The 17719-nt window shown below is 36.2% G+C and overlaps 2 protein-coding genes across 2 annotated transcripts in view; one reads left to right on the top strand and one right to left on the bottom strand.

Moving 5' to 3' along the window:
• Positions 1-17719, top strand: part of ZNF804A (zinc finger protein 804A) — a 250909-nt gene that overhangs the window by 147101 nt on the left and 86089 nt on the right. The gene's annotated exons all lie outside the window — the stretch shown is intronic.
• Positions 13608-14125, bottom strand: LOC123807164 (succinate dehydrogenase cytochrome b560 subunit, mitochondrial-like). The gene is given in 2 exon segments (XM_045821163.1): positions 13608-13759; positions 13762-14125. Coding segments are annotated over 2 exon segments (516 nt in total).

Here is a 17719-nt window from a genome sequence, read left to right as displayed (position 1 = left end):
AGGGAAGGAAAAATAACAAAGTACATGGGAGTTTGTTTCGTGTTTTAGTTCTCTTTTCTTTCACATTAGAATGTAACTTCTTCTCAAACCCAAACTACCCAGAGTACTATAAAACACATGTCTTTGTATAATCTGATAAGATATTGCTCAAAATTTTGTAATCTAGAGTGGATAAGATTTCCACAAATAGGTTAGAAATAATATCAGCAAGCATAGTTGCAAAGGCATTAGTAGTCATATACTGGTGTTCATCTCCCTTTAAAAGTGTTTTTTTAAGTACCTGAGGAAAGAAAATGACTAATTCATTATATAATTAACTCTTTAACAAATATTTATGTTGTTTATGAAGCCACTGTGTGAGACACTGGCTATATAGTTATTTAAAAAGACAAAGTTACTATCTCAAGCATCATACACTGCTTTTAGTAGAGAAAAACAGATAATAAACAAGTAACTTAACATGAAAAATGTCAGAGAATTCAAGCAGTATAATGTGACTGCAAGTTATTTAGTGGAAACTACAGATTATCATTGCCAAATATCTAAAATTGACACTACCTGAAACAAAAGCTATAAAAAGAAAAACACTTCTGGTGAGAGAATTGTGGGGAATTCTTTGACAGTTTCTGAAATCCTGAATGTGTGAATAATGTTTATTCTATGACCCAAAAATCATGTCTGTAGATATATTCCATAGAAATATTTTTGTGTGTCTGTTTGTATTATGTCCAAACATGTATATGAATATGAATTTTCATAGCAGTGTAACTCAATCACTGGAAACAGCTCTCATTTAAATCAACAACAAAATACAAAAGCTTGTTATGATATATTCAAGCAGTAGAATAAGATACAGTGATGAAGATTACTGATGCTACACACAAGAAAACACTAAAGTACATGAATCATAACCATATTGATCACTGGGACCCAGGTACAAAACGCACTCATACTCTGTGATTCCGGTTAAATAAATTAAAGGAGGCAATACTTCTAACATGTTAGAAACGAAGGTATCGGTTACCTTTGGTAATGGGGCTGTAATTCCTGGGAGGGGGAAATGGAATCTTTCCAAATGATGGTGATCTTTTGATATATAACAAATCACCACCGATTTAGTGGGCTAAAAAACTCAGTTTCTGGGAGTCAGGAGTCTGGTCAGGGTTTATTTGGGTTTTCTGCTTCGTTGTGTCATTAGGCTGCACTAAAGGTGTCGGTGGAACTGATTTCTCATTTACAGGAGCACTTGAGAAGAGTGATCCTATGTACCACCCATAGTTTCTTAGTATGTAGACATTTTCATGGATATTTCACAAAACGGCTTCTTGCTTCCTCAAGACCAGTTGTAGAGTGAGAAAAACTTTAGCCCTATAAAGTCTTATAGAACATCATGTAACCACAGGAGTTGACACCTCATCACAGTAACCGTATAATGTAACCAAAGTATGAGAGTCACATCCCATCCCCCCTGCCATATTCCACTGGTTATAAGAAAGCCAAATGTCTCATTCACTCTCCAGAAGAGGGGACACACCAAGGTGTGAATGTGAACACAATGAGACAAAGATCTTTAGGAGACAATTTACTGTCTGTCTGACACAATGGAATGTTCTGTAATTTTATTTGTTTTTGTTATTGTCCATTTTTGTACATAAACAGAGGTATTACAATTACTTCAAAACACAGGTTTATTTAGATAGCAGCTTTATTGCAATATAACTTACATGATATTCACAGAGTTCTGCATCCAAAACCACAATTAATTTTACAAATTTTTTTCACCCCATCAAAATAACCAGATCCATTAGCAGTCACTTCTCTTCCTTCCCCAGCCAAGCTCTAGGCTACCACAGTTCTGTTTTCTGTCTCCATAGATACATACGCCTGTTTCCTGGAATTCTCATGTAAATGGAATTATACAAAATATTGCCTGTTTCGATGTCTTTCTTTCATTTAGCATAATGTTTTCAAGGTTCATTTGTTCTGTACTATGTATCAGGACATCATTTATTTTTTCTGACCAAATAATATTGCATAGTGTAGCTATATCACTTTTCTTGTTCCATTCATCAGACATTTGGGTTGTTTATCCTATTTGGTTTTTATGAATAATGCTGCTATTACATTTGTGTACAAGTTGTTGTGTGGACGGACATATGTTGTAATTTCTCTTGAATGTGTACCTAGAAGTGAGATTTCTGAGTCATATCCTAAGTCTGTATTTAAACTTCTATAAAACTGTTGTCAGACTGCTCCCAAAGGTGCTGCGTCATTTTGCATTCACACCAGCAATGTACAAGGGTTGCAGTTTCTCTATATCCGTGGCAACTTTTGTTATTATGTTTCCTTTTGATTATAATCTTTCTAGTGGATATGAAGTAGAACCTCATTGTGTTTTAATCTGCAGTACCCTGATGGCTGATGATTTTTTTTAAGTATAAATGTGTTTACTAGGTAAAATTTATAAAGTTATATGCTCATTATTGAACTACTTTTCTGTATATTATAACTCATTCAGTTCTTTTAAAAAGTGTCACTGGTGCTGCACTATGATGTGTGGAGAAATACACAATTACAGCTTCTCAGGCTCAGTTCATGTGGACGTGAAGCAATTATTTCAGTTTTTCTTGGCTGTGTCATCAATTCTCCTTCCAACCACCAGCATTATCTCACCTCCACAATGTGAATACACCAATACAAATGGAAGTCCTGCTGAATCATTGCCCCTGGTCTCTATTCCAGTTCATGATTCACTAAGACAGACAAAGGAAGAGAGGGAGCAAAGAAGAGAGACAACGTACTAGGAACCTATATTATTAACTATCAACTAGTAATAATTGGGAGGGAAACCAAGTAGCTAATTAAAACTAACAACTATAACAGTGTGCTATGAAATAGAGTAAGCAGGAAATATCGTATTTAAGTTCTGTATTAAGTGTTAACACAAAGTAAAGAGATAAGTGGCAGAATTTAGGGAAATACTGATAATGCATTTAAATTTGTGAATATATGCATACATTATGCATATATTAAATCTGGATGAAGAGCTATGTCAATTGAAGTGAAAATACTTACATAGTCTACTGTACTCCACAGATATTTATTGAAAGCTGTTTGTTCTATCAACTTTTCTGAAAACCTGTCTTTCAGTGGTAATTTGGGTATCTGGCAAATGTTAAGAAATAGTCCTACTTTCTTAAGTAAATGCTATGAAGAATACACAAACTTAATTCTATGGCTTCATTGGTTATGGTTAAACTGCTGTTTGATTATGAACCTTAAACATGAGAAAAATATTCATAATTATCACCTATCATTTGGTAACTGGTAAACTAATTCAGTGTCCACTAATGTCAATGTTGTCAAATGAAAGCTACGCATATATCATATGTCTTACTCCTGTGGACATAACGAAAGAACATATGCTATGATATACTTCATCATTCTAGAAATGTATAGATTGTGTCCTGAAAATGTTTCTTGCATTGTATATGATTTTCAGGGGTATAGAGAAAAGTAAATCCAGCCAGGAAAGAAGTGGAGAAAGTAAAACTTTTAAAGTGTTTGTTAATTGGCTTGGTCAGAGATCCTAAAAGGGAAATATTCCCTCATTAACACATACTTGAACTTTAACACTTCTATTTTTTACTCCATCTGTGTACTTTCTTGTATTAACCTTTCAAAAGTCCCTTTTCTGCATTTTATTAAGGTAGTTTGTTTGATAAGAATAAACAGCACATATTATTCTATTATTTAGAAAGCTTTTTGAAAAAGCTAAGCTTTATTCTTAATTCTTTTATTCAAAATACTTCCTCTAAGAGCAGATCTTACATCAGATCTCCCCAGCATATTGCCCTAATCGAGGGGATATTAATGAAGAGGGCAAAGGTCAGAGAGTATGAAGATGTGTGGAGCAAATGGAAGCATAAGAAGTGACAGCCAGCAGCACGTGCCTTCTGGATGTCAGTAATATTATTAGTGATCCTTGAACATGACTTGTAATCAAAAAGAAAGTCACTGCATGCTGAGGAAGAGGTTGATTATTCTCGCTTTTTCTTTTTAATGCCAGATTTTAATTTTTGCATTCTATGTAAATATGAAATAAAAAACAAAAATCTCCATATTTTATAACATAATTGCCTTGGTACCTATAAAGGAATAGTTTTGAGATAGTTATTTTAATTTCTATTTATTAATAATTCCTTTTGATTCATTGTAAAATATATGTATATATGTAATTGTGAGCTTGTTTAACATGTATAATTTCCTTAAAAAATCTCTAAAATCATTTTTGAGCTGTTATGAACTTTAAATATGTATTTAGGCAAAATTTATAAAATATCATCCAAACTTATTATTTTAATTAACATATTTTTATTAAATTTCTGGAGGTGACATTGGTTAACAATATTATATAGGCTTCAAGTGTACATTTCTATGATACATCATCTGTACACTGCATTGTGTGCCCACCACCCAAAATCAAATCTTGTCACTCCCTTTACCCTTTGACCCCAAATATTTTGACCCCTTATACCCTATGTTATCTCCCATGCTGCTTCCCTTTGGAAACCACCACACTGTTGTCTGTGTCTATGAGTTTGTGTTCATTTGTTTAGTTTGTTCATTTATTGCTTTCATTTTTATATTCTGCATACAAGTAAACTCATATATTTCTTAACTTTTTCTCACTGACTTATTTTGCTTAGCCTGATATTCTCAAGATCCATCTATATTGTTACAAATGGCAGTATTTCATCTTTTCTTACATCTGAGTGGTATTTCATTGTATATGTGTATCACATCTTCTTTATTCAATCATTATCGAAGGACAATTCTGTTGTTTCCATGTCTTGGCCACTGTGAATAATGCTGCAAAGAGCATAGGGGTGCATCTATCTTCATGAATAAATGTTTTCATGTTTCAAATAGATACCCAGAAGAAGGGCTGCTGGGTCATATATAACTGTATTCTTCATTTTTTGAGGAGACTTCATACTGTTTTTCACAGTGGCTGTACGAGTTTAAATTCGCCCCCAGCAGTGAATGAGGGTTCCATTTTCTCCACAACCTCCCCAACACTTGTTCTTGTTTGCCTTTTTGATAACAGGCATTCTAACAAGTATGAGGAGGTATCACATTGTAGTTTGATTAGCATTTCCCTAATAACTAGTGAAGTTGAGCATTTTTCTGTATCTGCTGCCCATTTGTGTCTGTTCAGGTCGTCTGCTCATTTTTTTTTTTTTTGGATTGTTTGTTTGGTATTGAGTTGTCTGAGTTTTTTTATATTTTGGATATTATCCCTTGTCAGAACTATTGTTTACAAATATCTTCTCCTATTCAATTGGTTGCCTTTTGTTTTGTTGGCAGTTTCTTTTGCTGTGCAGAACTCACAGGATCTATTGAAAATCATGTTGCTTATGATTACCTAAAAATGACAGTGTATTTACTTAGCATGGAAAGCCATGATATGAAACCATAGTACATGCTAAGAAAGCAGAGGCTCCTAGTTTTTATAAAATAGGACCATGTTACTGACAGTCATTTTCAGAAAACATCACTGCTTAGATACTGAGGACACATTACTCTCTAAATTAGTCTTAACTGCCTGCTGTGAGGCTGTAGAGTGGGCAGACATTTCTAGGGGCTAAACTCCTAAATTAGAGAAAACAGTATTGTCTTATATTAATCTCATACTAACATGAACTGCTGAGTTGGTTTTAGTAAATACTTGTACAAAGAATTTTCTTCTTTGGGAGTTAGGATTATTAGTAAAAAAATGTTCTTTTCACATTCTCAGGCAACTTACCTCAGGTTACTGTCTATAATTTAATTGTGCACACAAGCTTGACTACTTGGTATCTGTAATAACAGGGCAAAGGATTTGTACCACTAAAGAATTTCCTAGCCATGGAGCAAGGTAAAATTGCACTAATTCTCATCAATTTGAAAATGGGTAAATGGGGTGGAGGAATAGAAGTTTGGTTATGACAGTAAATCTTAGCTAAGCTAGATATTAGGATTTCATGGAAGAGTCACCAAATGCAAAAATTATAAAACTCTAACAATCTTCCTGAATTTTTCTTGGAATTATTGTTACTGCATTTCATCATAGTTATTGATGGTATTTACAAAACATGTAGAACTAAGATCACTCACTTTTCCACAGATATTTATTAAGCAGCTTCTCTGTACCTGGTAATATTTTAGAGAACACTAAAAATACAGTGGGAGAATGAGAAAAACAAATTATTCATGCAGTTTGAAATAAGGGAAATTTTGGAGACATACCTTCCAATGTTATAAAAGAAGCAAAAGTCCCCTGAAGATAATCTAAAAAAAAATGTAATTAGCTCACCCATTACTACTGTTATTTAAAGCCCTCCAACTTAATGAAGTTGCATACTAATCTGTATATTGATCCAGATGAAACTGATAACACCAGAGATTAGCATAAACGGTTCTATTGGACACGACTGTCATCGTAACATTGCCTAGCTTTGTAAATGTTGTTTGTACTGGTTAACAGTTGTTCCCTGAATAATTAATGAGTGAAATACTGTTTGACACAGGTTTATTTTATGTTAGGGTTGGAGTCATGGTTTGAACTTCTTAAATGTTATGTTTTAATAAATGAGACACCTAAAGCTATGGTCAACAGTATCCATAGTTCTCTCCTTTCTTGTTTACCCATATGTAGGAGAGAAAAAAGAACTTCTGTGATTTAAGGATTATTACAGCACATTTGTGGGAGATGTTGATACTTGGCTCTGTTTTTATTTTTATTCCATTTGTAGACTGATTTCCTGGGACATCCTCATAACCCAAAAGATACCTTGGAGTGTTTTCACCCTCTAAACTGTAATAATCTCTGATTCTACATTCTGAGCTAACCTGTTCACATAATAAATGGCTGGACCAGTAAATGTACCAACTCAGAAATCTTAAAATCATTTCTCTGAATTTCTTCTTACAAGTTTTTATTCTTCAGTGTCCCAACTTATGCTTCTACCATATCTGTTTCTGAACCTCAGAAAGACTTCCAGACCTTAATTTATTTTCTTCCAGATTATTAGCTGTTATGTTATGTTATGCTATGTTATGTTTTGTTGGTCTGTATGGTTATATATGATAAAGTATCTGAACATTCTCACAATCACCTTAATTCCCTTGCATCACTGTCTTTACCCCATACCAGGTGATAAGACCCTGATCCTGTATAATTACTGCAGTCACTCTCTCTATGTCTATTTAAAGGAAGCTAAGCCCTATTTTATATATTTTTTTAGATTTTGTTTATTTTATATTTTAGAGAGGGGTAGGGAGAGACAAAGTGAGGGAGAGACACATCAATGTGTGGTTGCCTCTCACACACCCCCTATTGGGAACCTGGCCCACAACCCAGGCATGTGCCCTAAACTATAAATGGAACCAGTGACTCTTTGATTCGTAGGCCAACACTCAATGACTGAGCCACACCAGCCAGGGCTAAGCCCTATTTTAAATACAAAACAAAAAAAGTTTAAAAACTCATATAACTATTATTAACTTTTTTGTTTAGATTAGAATCCAAATAATAGCCATGCATTTGTTGATATGTTTCTTAAGTTTATTTTAATCTACAGTTTAACTATCTTTCCTTTTTCATTAATTTATTTATTCAATAATTTCATAAAAGGTGTTTTATGTTTGTTATTTGCCCTACAAACTTTCCTGCAGTCTTTTTTTTTTTTGTCCGTTTTGGATGGAGTCCTGTATTTCTGTGGTGACATTTAAAATGGAAACCTGTCCACTGCACTGAGAGTTTGATCTGCAGGCTTGTGGTCCAAGACCACTTCACTGAAATGTTCTCTTACTGGGAGATGCTGGTGTGGGATGTCCTTCTGTGCTATAGCCAAACATGATGACTGCCTGCTTGCATCAATTAGTTACAGGTTTCAAATGTCAATATTCATTACTTCCTCATTTATTACTACACTTTTAAAAAGAAAACTTTCTTCATCAGCTGTTTTGGTACTTAAAGGTGGTTCACACAGGAATGGCAGAATAAATGCAACATACTTTGCCTTTATCTACCACTTTCCAAGAAAGTAATAATGTGGTCCCCTTGCATCCTACCAAGGGACGGTGGGGGTATGTGTGCTTATTACTATGAACTCATAAATGTATACACGTTTGATGTGTTTTAACCCATTGGAGCTTTTGTGATATGTTTAAATCTTTGGCCAGTGGGAGGCTCTTTAAAATGGATGCTGAGTCCTTTGATATGATGCTGATCATATTTGATAGCTTTCCTGCTATCATAATAGACTACAGACTCATTTCTAGGGTATTACTACAGGCTATTATAGATATAGAAATAATATCTATATACCAAAGTCTTAGATTTCAGTGGTGTTGAATGTTACTAGATATTTTAATAATTGTTTCTAGACCTTTAAATAGAGAGAGTTAACACCTATGTTTTGAAGCTTTTTCTCTTTTGGAAATTAAATACAACATACATTCATGCTGACAGCTCTAATTTAGCCTCAGACCTGCAGAATTTTTTTACTTAACCTTATTGAAGTTAAATATCCAACATTAGTTATAAAACTCTCCCAAAGCTTTAAAAATTTTTTTAAAAGAAAACATAGTAAAATTAGTTTGCTTTGATTTGGAGGAGGAAAGCATCTAGTTCTAATAAAAACTGATAACCGCCCTGGCTGGCATAGCTCAGTGGATTGAGCATGGGTTGGGAACCAAAGTGTCCCAGGTTCGATTCCCAGCCAGGGTACATTCCTGGGTTGCAGGCCATAACCCCCAGCAACCGCACATTGATGTGTCTCTCTCTCTCTCTCTCTCTCTCTCTCTCTCTCTTTCTCTCTCTCTCTATCTCCCTCCCTCCCTTCCCTCTCTAAAAATAAATAAATAAAATCTTTAGAAAAAAAAAACTGATAACCAATTAAAAAAAATTCCTTTCAAAAGTAAATATTTCCCAAAACTCAGCTAGTCATTTCCCAAGGAAATTATGATGATTAGTCGATTAAAATATTACCTACATTCTTTAAGTATATTCAGTGAATATTAAAAGATAATCAACTGAACAGCATATGGTGGTGTATGTGATTAATTATCCATTTATAAATTTATAATCAAAGTAGTGTGTTTTAACAGATTATGTTAGCTTCTCTGATATGACTTTTCCTCTTCAGTTTGGAGGAATCTATATTCAAATAAAAAATATCCACCCCTTGTTTCAGATTGATTTTGGAATTATTCCAACGAACTATGTCAAAGCTCTGATAACTCCTGAACATTCTCTTGCTTTGCCTTCAGATAAAAAGACTTTTGACATGCACTAATTAACGTAGATTCTTCTGGTTATAATTGTTACTCCCACATTACATCATTTTCTCATCTGATAAATATTATTTAAAAAATTTTTATCCTCACTTGAGGACTTTCTTTCATTGCTTTTAAAAAGAGACAAAAGGAAAGAGAGAAACATCAATATGAGAGAGAAACATCAATTGGTTGCCTCCTATACGCACCAGTTCAAAGTGGGTATGAACCTGCATTCTATTTGTGCCCCACCAGGAATCAAACCCAGAACCTTCCAGTTACAGGGAAAAACTCCAAACAACTGAGCCCCACTGAACACAACTTCCAGGTCCCACTGTTCTTTCTAGATGCTAGAAAATTGTCTCAAGAAAGCCCAGCAGTATCCCTCATTTTGTGGGACACTGTTGGAATAAGAGAAAGTCTATCAACAAGCTAACACATACCTGTCAAGTGGTTATAAGATGAAATAGATCAGGATAAGGGAACGAGAGGGAGTAAGTTATGGCTTTACGGCAGATGGGGCTACCAGGGCATACCTGTTATTTATAAAACCTTCATAATTCTGACACCATTAAAGAACATCTCAAAATTGTCAAAAGTCTGTGCTAATAGATAGGATTCCTTCTAGTTAATGAGAAACACTGTAGCCAAAAATTCCATTTAGGGAAAATCCTCTTTCAAGGCCACACCAGGCTTTCTGTAATAATGTGCTTCATTAATTACATAAACATTCTGTGAGTGCCTGTAATGTGATGGATACTGTGAATGATGCCTTCCTCAGTCATCCTGAATCCAAGAATCTAGGTCTCAAAAGACAGGAAATGCTTTAAAGATTCTCTTCAACAGCAGGTTAAGCGCAAATGTAACTTAATGGAAGGAAAACTAAAAAGATAAAGATTTGCATTTCAATCACAACTTTGGCCTTCACTCAAACTTGAACTGTCATTTACTATTTTGCCTTCCTTGCATCTGAAATTCCTTCCTAAGGAGAGGGCCCATCTTCTGAAATTCTGAAATGCAGGCAGCTGGTGTCCATTTGAAGTAACTGTAGCAACTGAGAGACATAAATTCCATGAAGATTGCTTTGGATAGGTATTTTCTATGTCCTTGCCCTGTCTTCATGAGAATTTGGAAATGTCTAATCACTTATCCTTAGAAATTAGAAGTTTGAGGTACTTAGATCTTGCCAGTTAAAATATACATTTTGTTTTTCTTAATTCTAAGGGTTTTAAGAAAACAGAAACATCATTATAACAAGTGAACTTAGAGATTGATTCTGCATTAATTTATGTTAACAGTTTAACAGGCATTTTCTATTATATTGTAAATGTATTTCTCTATATATTTCATGTGCAATAGGCACAACTAGCTACTTTTTTCCTGAAAATAGAATAACTATTAAATAATATTTAACAGATATTCAATTTCTTTATATTTTCTTAAAATAGCACACATTTAAAAAACAGGATTAAGTACCAATTAGTAAATTTCAAATATTAGTGATTTCTTGATTCCACCACACTTGTTTAAGTACTCAGCCAGCATTAAGGAAAAACTTTAAAATGTTCCCTGAACATTTGTGCTACCTAAATTCCTTTGGGCACCACACTGCACCTTGGCTGCTTGGAGTTGAGTTGCCATGTCAAACTCAGCTTGTCATTGACTAAATCTTGATAAGTATTACATATGGCTTTAGCTCCTCTAACTTATGCTTCTTTGCATCCTCTTTGTGTAAGAGAAAACATCTCTCTGTAATTTTCCAGTTTCATAATCAGGACAGAAAGATGAGAAACATACAGAATTTTGTATTAGTTTTCTAGGTCTGATACAACAAAATACTGTGGACTGGGTGGCTTGAACAATAAACATTTATTTTCTCAGAATTTGGAGATTAAAAGTCCAAGATCAAGGTGTGAGTAGGGTCGGCTTTGTACCGAGGCCTTTATCTTCCTGTGCAGATGGCCGTCTCCTTCCTGTGTCTTCACATCTGCGTCCCCTCTGCACACAGTTTTGTTCTAATCTCCTCATTTTGTAAGAAAAATCAGTCACAATGGATTAGGGCCTACCCCCATGTTATTATTTGACTTCATTTCTTTAAAGACCTTATCTCCAAATACATTCACCTTCTGAGGTATGGGAGTTAGATCTTTGACATATGAAGTTGGGGCAGGGTGTATAATTTAGCTCCTAACAGAGTTCATCTATAATTAGCCTTTGACATTTCATTTTCCAATAAAGTGATTTTCTTTTCTGGACTCTTCTCTTTCTATTCTTGTTCTCTGAAATTTAGAATACAGATACAAGTTTTATTTGCATTGATTTCCTCATAGACATCCTGGCATGCTTTCCATCAGCCCCACTCCCTCTCGTGTTCAGATCTGCAGTACTGTCTATCTCCCCCCAGTGGGATTTCAAATTTGTTTTAAAATATTTTTAAATATATCAGGTGGTTTATATTTTAATATAAAATAGGCACTTCTGAATTCTATTCGTTAAATTTTAAGCACCTTTTAAATTATAATAACCATGGAAATTAAAGATAATGAATTTCTAGGGAGTATTTTTAAGAAGTAGTAGAAATCTTATGATACACTGAGTGACCATTGTAAAATAAATTGTAAGTTTTGTTGTTTTTATATTCCTTTCTTTTGTTCTAAAAGGGAGGAAAATAAAATGTTACATAAAGGCACTTAAATGCAATAACTGTTTCTTTGTCTTTCCATCTCCTTTATGTTTTCATATTCTGCTCCTTCTCCCCAATGATTTTCTGACTTATTTCTGAATAGGAAATTTTCTCCTGAATCAGCTTCTCTAGTTTTTCTTGCAAATCTCTAAGATCATCTTTTAAAATTTTAGCATGTTTTTAACTCTGACAAAGACACATTTCCCACATGGTCCTCACCGCAGCATGTCTAGGCTCTGGGAGTCAGGGTGTCATTTATTTCTCCACTGATAGCATCATTGTTGTGTCTCCTCTATTTAGGCACAAAGCTGTTCCTGTCCAGGTTGCACAGAGTGGTTTCTGAGTTTGTAAAACAACAGGCTTCCCCTTCACCAATATTGTATTGCCACAGAAGTCCTTCAAAGGCAATCACCTCATTTAGATGGAGTAAAGTATTGCATGTTTCACAACATTGTGGGGATCAGGTATCATTTTTGTAGTTCTTTTTCAAAGTATTGTTTACTAGTGAAATTCTTATGAAATCATCCAGTTTGGTTATTAGAAAGTTATCATTACAAATGTTCACTAAAAGATTAGTATGCTTCATGTTTTATGTTGGCTCACTACACTTTTGGTAACGTGAGCTATATTATCTTTTAAGCATTAGAGGCAGTCTTACCCTAAGTGCCCCAAGATGACAATTCTAGGAGAATGTTGGGTTTTAAACTTATTTCTAACAGCAAGAGATTTTTGCTGCATGAACTCTTATATAAATTGATAAACGATTGATAGATACATCTGACATTTCTAGGAATATATATTCTATATTCTATATTATTATAATATACATTTGGAGTAGTCTTGTTAAAGTCCTGCTTGGCATACACTTCTATCTCCTTTATCTCATTCTCTTTTGTCATATCTGAAATAGCTTCTTTTTCTTTTCCTTTTTTTTCAAAGATGAAATAAATATTTTAATTATTTTCAGTAAAAGATATCACATGGATTTGGATTAGAAAACATGACAATAAGAGGCTTATTTTTTTTTTCTGAAATTGCAAAGAAGAAAAAATAACCCTTAACAGGTTCAACAATAATTTTCTGTCTCTTTCTCTTACATCAAAATCTATGTATCTTCTCCCAAAGCACCTACTTCGAGAGCCAGCTCACCCTCCTTGCTCCCTGCAGCTGAGACAGGCCACCTCCCTGATCCCCACTGTATGGGTGCAGGAGATCCTGGGCTCCAACAGAGAGCAGAACATAGCAGCACCCAGAGCCCCACCCCCAGTCCCCAGGGCAGGAGTCACAAAGTTGGCTTTGTTTCCACTGTCTCAGGAAGAAGGATCCAAGAGCTGACCCTCAACACAAACCAAGGCCCAGGGTGGAGAGAATGAGTGCCTCAGAGCCCCAAGCAGTCTGTACGTGGGGGTGGGAGAAGGGAATCTCTGGGTTATTTCATCTTTAGAAACAAGGGACTCTTGGCCCTGCTCCAGGGCTGTGCTTCTCTAAGGGACTCTACTGCTGAGCTTCAAGGGCAACTGCAAGCACAAAAGCATCAGACACGTCAAGAGACTCTGCCCTGCCTGGAGGGCGGGTGACAAAAGGAAATCAGGACCACTAATCATCTGTGAGAGGCCAGAGTGGGGACTGGAGCTGCTAACATGACCACCAGCCCCATAGAGGACAGTACAGTGAGATCCAGGACCACCACACCCGACTGGCAGAGCTGCAGGATCTTCAGGCCTTTCCTGAGGTCCTATGTCAGGTGCTGGACCCATTACAGGTGTAGTAGGCAACAAGAAAGGCAAGAGCAAACTTGGCCATGTGGATCAGCGCCCGCCCCAGACACAGCGACTTCACCAGCTCCAAATGAGACTCAAAGTTCCCAGGCAGTACCAGGGTCCACAAGCCAAAAAGAGAGACTCCTGCACTCATGGCTCTACCAGTGCCGTGGTGGCAACTAGACATCGCCATGTGAAGAGACCACCTGTAGATAGTGATATGAGGAGACACAGGATGGTTTGAACCAAGGTTCTTATTTGAGAATCTCCCCATCTCTTCCTTGGCTGTGGTTCCCAAAGGAATAGCATTTCCAGTGCAGAGCCCAGGACTGAGGCTCCAAGGCAGTGTTGCCAACATGTCTCAACAACAGCGGGCCATCTTCTGCAATAGCTTCTTCCCTTTCCAGTATCTAAAGCTGTGGATAATAGGTTTTACTCCCAACAGCTGGAACTGTGCTGTGATGGCTTGTGTGAGAATCACTGTCACAACACAGTGCAAGTGTGTTGTGATGCTACGTTTGGAATTAGGTAAAACTCTAGAGTAAGAGGAAGTTTCTCAGTCCTCCGGTTTTCCCTTTTTGTTGTGTGTGAACCTAATGTGTCGCTATAAATTTTGCCTTCCTGAGAGAAGTGTCACTAATTCTTTTTCTGTGAAATGATGGAAATTTATTTCTAGTTTCTTTACTCTCCATGTGTAATGCATATCTGCTTAATTATGATCCACATCTGAAATACTGATCTTTCAAAACAACAATGTAATAAATTCTAAGAAAGTAGAACTTAAGAACTCTGTCCATTGTGGATAAACTTGGACTTGTGTGTTAGGTGGAGCAGTGTCTAAAAAATCAGGTCATGAGGTGTGGCTTCACTACCTATTCATCACCCTGACGCTGCCTGCCTCCCTGCCTTTGCTACCTGTTATACATATGCCACACATGTAAGACTTTGTTCTCATGTAAACATTTCTGTTGCTCATGAAAACCCATGTATCACTAGCTGTGTACCAATTTGACTATCCGTCTCTGTAAATAAAACTCTTTGTCTTAGCTCACACTGCCATAACAAAGCACCATAGACCAGGTGGCTTAAACAACAGAAATTCATTTTTCACTTCTAGAGACTGGAAGCCCAAGATTTGGGTTATAGCAGGATCAGGTTGTGGTGAGGGCTGCCCTTTTGTCCCCCATCTCACTGTACCCCTCCACAGTGGTGAGAAAGATCTAGTGTCTCCTCTTGTTTCTTAAAAAGACATTAGTCTTATCATGAGGTCAATTTCAAGATCTACTCTAACCACAATCACCTTGCAAAGGTCTTGCCTTCAAATATTATTATGAGGATTAGAGCTACAACATATGAATTTGGGGGGAGACAACCATTTGGACCATTGCCCCCCCAAATACCAACAAGTGACCCTCTAGCTTCCTTGTGTTCAATTTACCCATTTACTCATCTAAGTTTATCAGGAATATAATTCCTGCACAAGTAGTATGCCACAAAATATTTGGTATGTCAATCTGCATAAATTAATAGTAATTTATTTTAAAAATCAAAAGAGATTTTCAAGTCTCAATACTCATTATTTTAAGTGCCCTTAAGTGCAATTAATATAACTAAGTACTATTAAAACACAGCCACCACTTTGGATAATGTAATGTGTCCCTAATAAGAATAACTTCTCACCCTGGCTGGATACTCAGTTTGCTGGAGCATCATCATAGACGAGGCTGTGTATTCACCCCTTGTAGGGACACATACAGGACTCAGCCAATAAATTCATAAGTGGAACAACAAATCTGTGTTTCTCTCCTTCTCCCCCCACCCCTCTCTCTCTCTCTCTCTCTGAACCAATAAAGAAAAAAGGAAAAAGACAAAAAAAGAATAGGTTTTCATCTCTTAAAACCACATTTATCATTCACATCTTTTGGTCTCATGATATTTTAGAGGAGTAAAAATTATCAATATTTTATTAAATATTAAATGAAGACAGTCTATTCTTTTATCTCAAGTTCTATATTAACTTTTGAATGATCAGACCATACAGAAACTGTTTATCATAAACATGTAAATTTAATTTAAACCTGGCTTAACTTGGTAAAAATAAGGTTGTAAAAGGCATATATAAATATATAGTTAGCATGCATATACAGGGTCCAGCAGAAGTATGGCCTGCTTGAGTGTGGTTGACAGGGTAATAATATGCATGTAATAATTTATAGTTTTAATTTGAACATTTTGTTACAGTACAAAAGGGGGGGGCAAGGGCAGCCGAGGTAATATACTATTACCTGAAAGAAACCCCCGAGGTTCATTATGTCCGCTGCCAGAGGAAAGACATCTCTCAATGCCTGAGATACGTGAAAAGGAAAAGAATTTATTATTCATTTGAAATAACACAAACTAAAGTTCCCCACAAATGCACACAGTCCTCTCAGCACCCTCCACGTGGCAAAAGGGAACACTTCCAAAGCCTCATGGTCCTGACTCTCACCCAAGCCTCATGGTCCAAACCAAGACACCAAAGCCGCGTGGTCCTAAACAGATGCATGGTCCCAAAAAGAGAGATGTCCAATGGCTGCTGTGCCTCTGTTTAAATCCCAGTGCTAATCTTCCTCTGCAGCCCCATTTCTGGCTCCTCTTGCAATTGGCCACAGCTGCCAGCATTCTGGGCAGGTGTGGCCCTGTGGTGTGGAGCCAATTATCCCCAAGCTCTTCTGGACCCTATTACAAACCCCTATTTGGGGCCCCTCTCTTGGCTGCACCCTGTTACAATTTCACCTAAAATGTCATATAGTGTGCTTGAGTGTGATATTGGTATGTTATAGAATTACATGCTTATGATTCTGTAATAAAAGATTTTGTAATAAAAAAGAGGCATTATTTGTGCTGGACCCTGTATATAGGTCCACAGGAACAAGAGTTGTGGCACAAATGATCAATATGTGTTATGTTAGGATGTAGTTGAGGTTACAGATAGAGTGTCTTAGATTCAAAATGTGTGGATAACAGTACAAATGTAAGATTTTACATTAAGAAAAGTTAGGGGAAATCATGTAATTCCAAAGAACTTTCTAACTCTAAAGATATTAAGAGAAATAACTCCATTAAATATTCACAGGAGTATATTGGCCAGTGTGGCTCAGTTGGTTGGAGCATTGGCCCATAGACCACATGGTCGTGGGTTGGATTTCCAGTCTGGAAAGATACCTCACTTGTGGTTTTGATCCCTGGTCAGTTGGGGCACTTATGAGAAGGCAACTAATCAATGTTTCTCTCTCACATTGATGTCTCTCTCTCTCTCTCTCTCTCTCTCAAAAGCAATGAAAAGACTATCCTGAAGTCAGGAGTTTAAAAGAAGTTTTTTTCTAGCCCTGGCTGGCGTGGCTCAGTGGATTGAGCATGGGCTGCAAACCAAAGTGTCGCAGGTTCGATTCCCAGTCAGGGTACATGCCTGGGTTGCAGGCCATGAACCCTAGCAACCACACATTGATGTTTCTCTATCTCTCTCTTTCTCCCTCCCTTCCCTCTCTGAAAATAAATAAATAAAATCTTTAAAAAAAGTTTAAAAATTTTTAAAGTTTTTAAAAAATCTTTAAAAAAAGAAAAGTTTTTTTTCTTTTTTTAAAGATTTTTTATTTATTTATTTTTAGAGAGGGGAAGGGAGGGAGAAAGAGAGAGAGAATCAATGTGTTGTTGCCTCTCACATGGCCCCCACTGGGGACCTAACCTGCAATCCAGGCATGTGCCCAGACTGGGAATCAAACCTGCAATGCTTTGGTTTGCAGCCCACGCTCAATCCACTGAGCTACGCCAGCCAGGGCAAAAAGAATTTTTTTAAAGTGTACAGGAGTCAGTACTTAGCTTTAACTTTTTTTTTCAGCCTTGTGAGTTATAATTGACAGATTTATATGTATTTAAATTGTACAAAATGATTTTTAAGGTGTACAGTCTGACA

The sequence above is a fragment of the Phyllostomus hastatus genome, unplaced genomic scaffold (assembly GCF_019186645.2).
Source record: "Phyllostomus hastatus isolate PE091 unplaced genomic scaffold, TTU_PhHast_1.1 phas_contig_1, whole genome shotgun sequence".
NCBI lineage: Eukaryota > Metazoa > Chordata > Mammalia > Chiroptera > Phyllostomidae > Phyllostomus > Phyllostomus hastatus.
The sequence above is the reverse complement of the archived record's forward strand: the minus strand, read 5'-3'. Positions and strand labels throughout refer to the sequence as shown.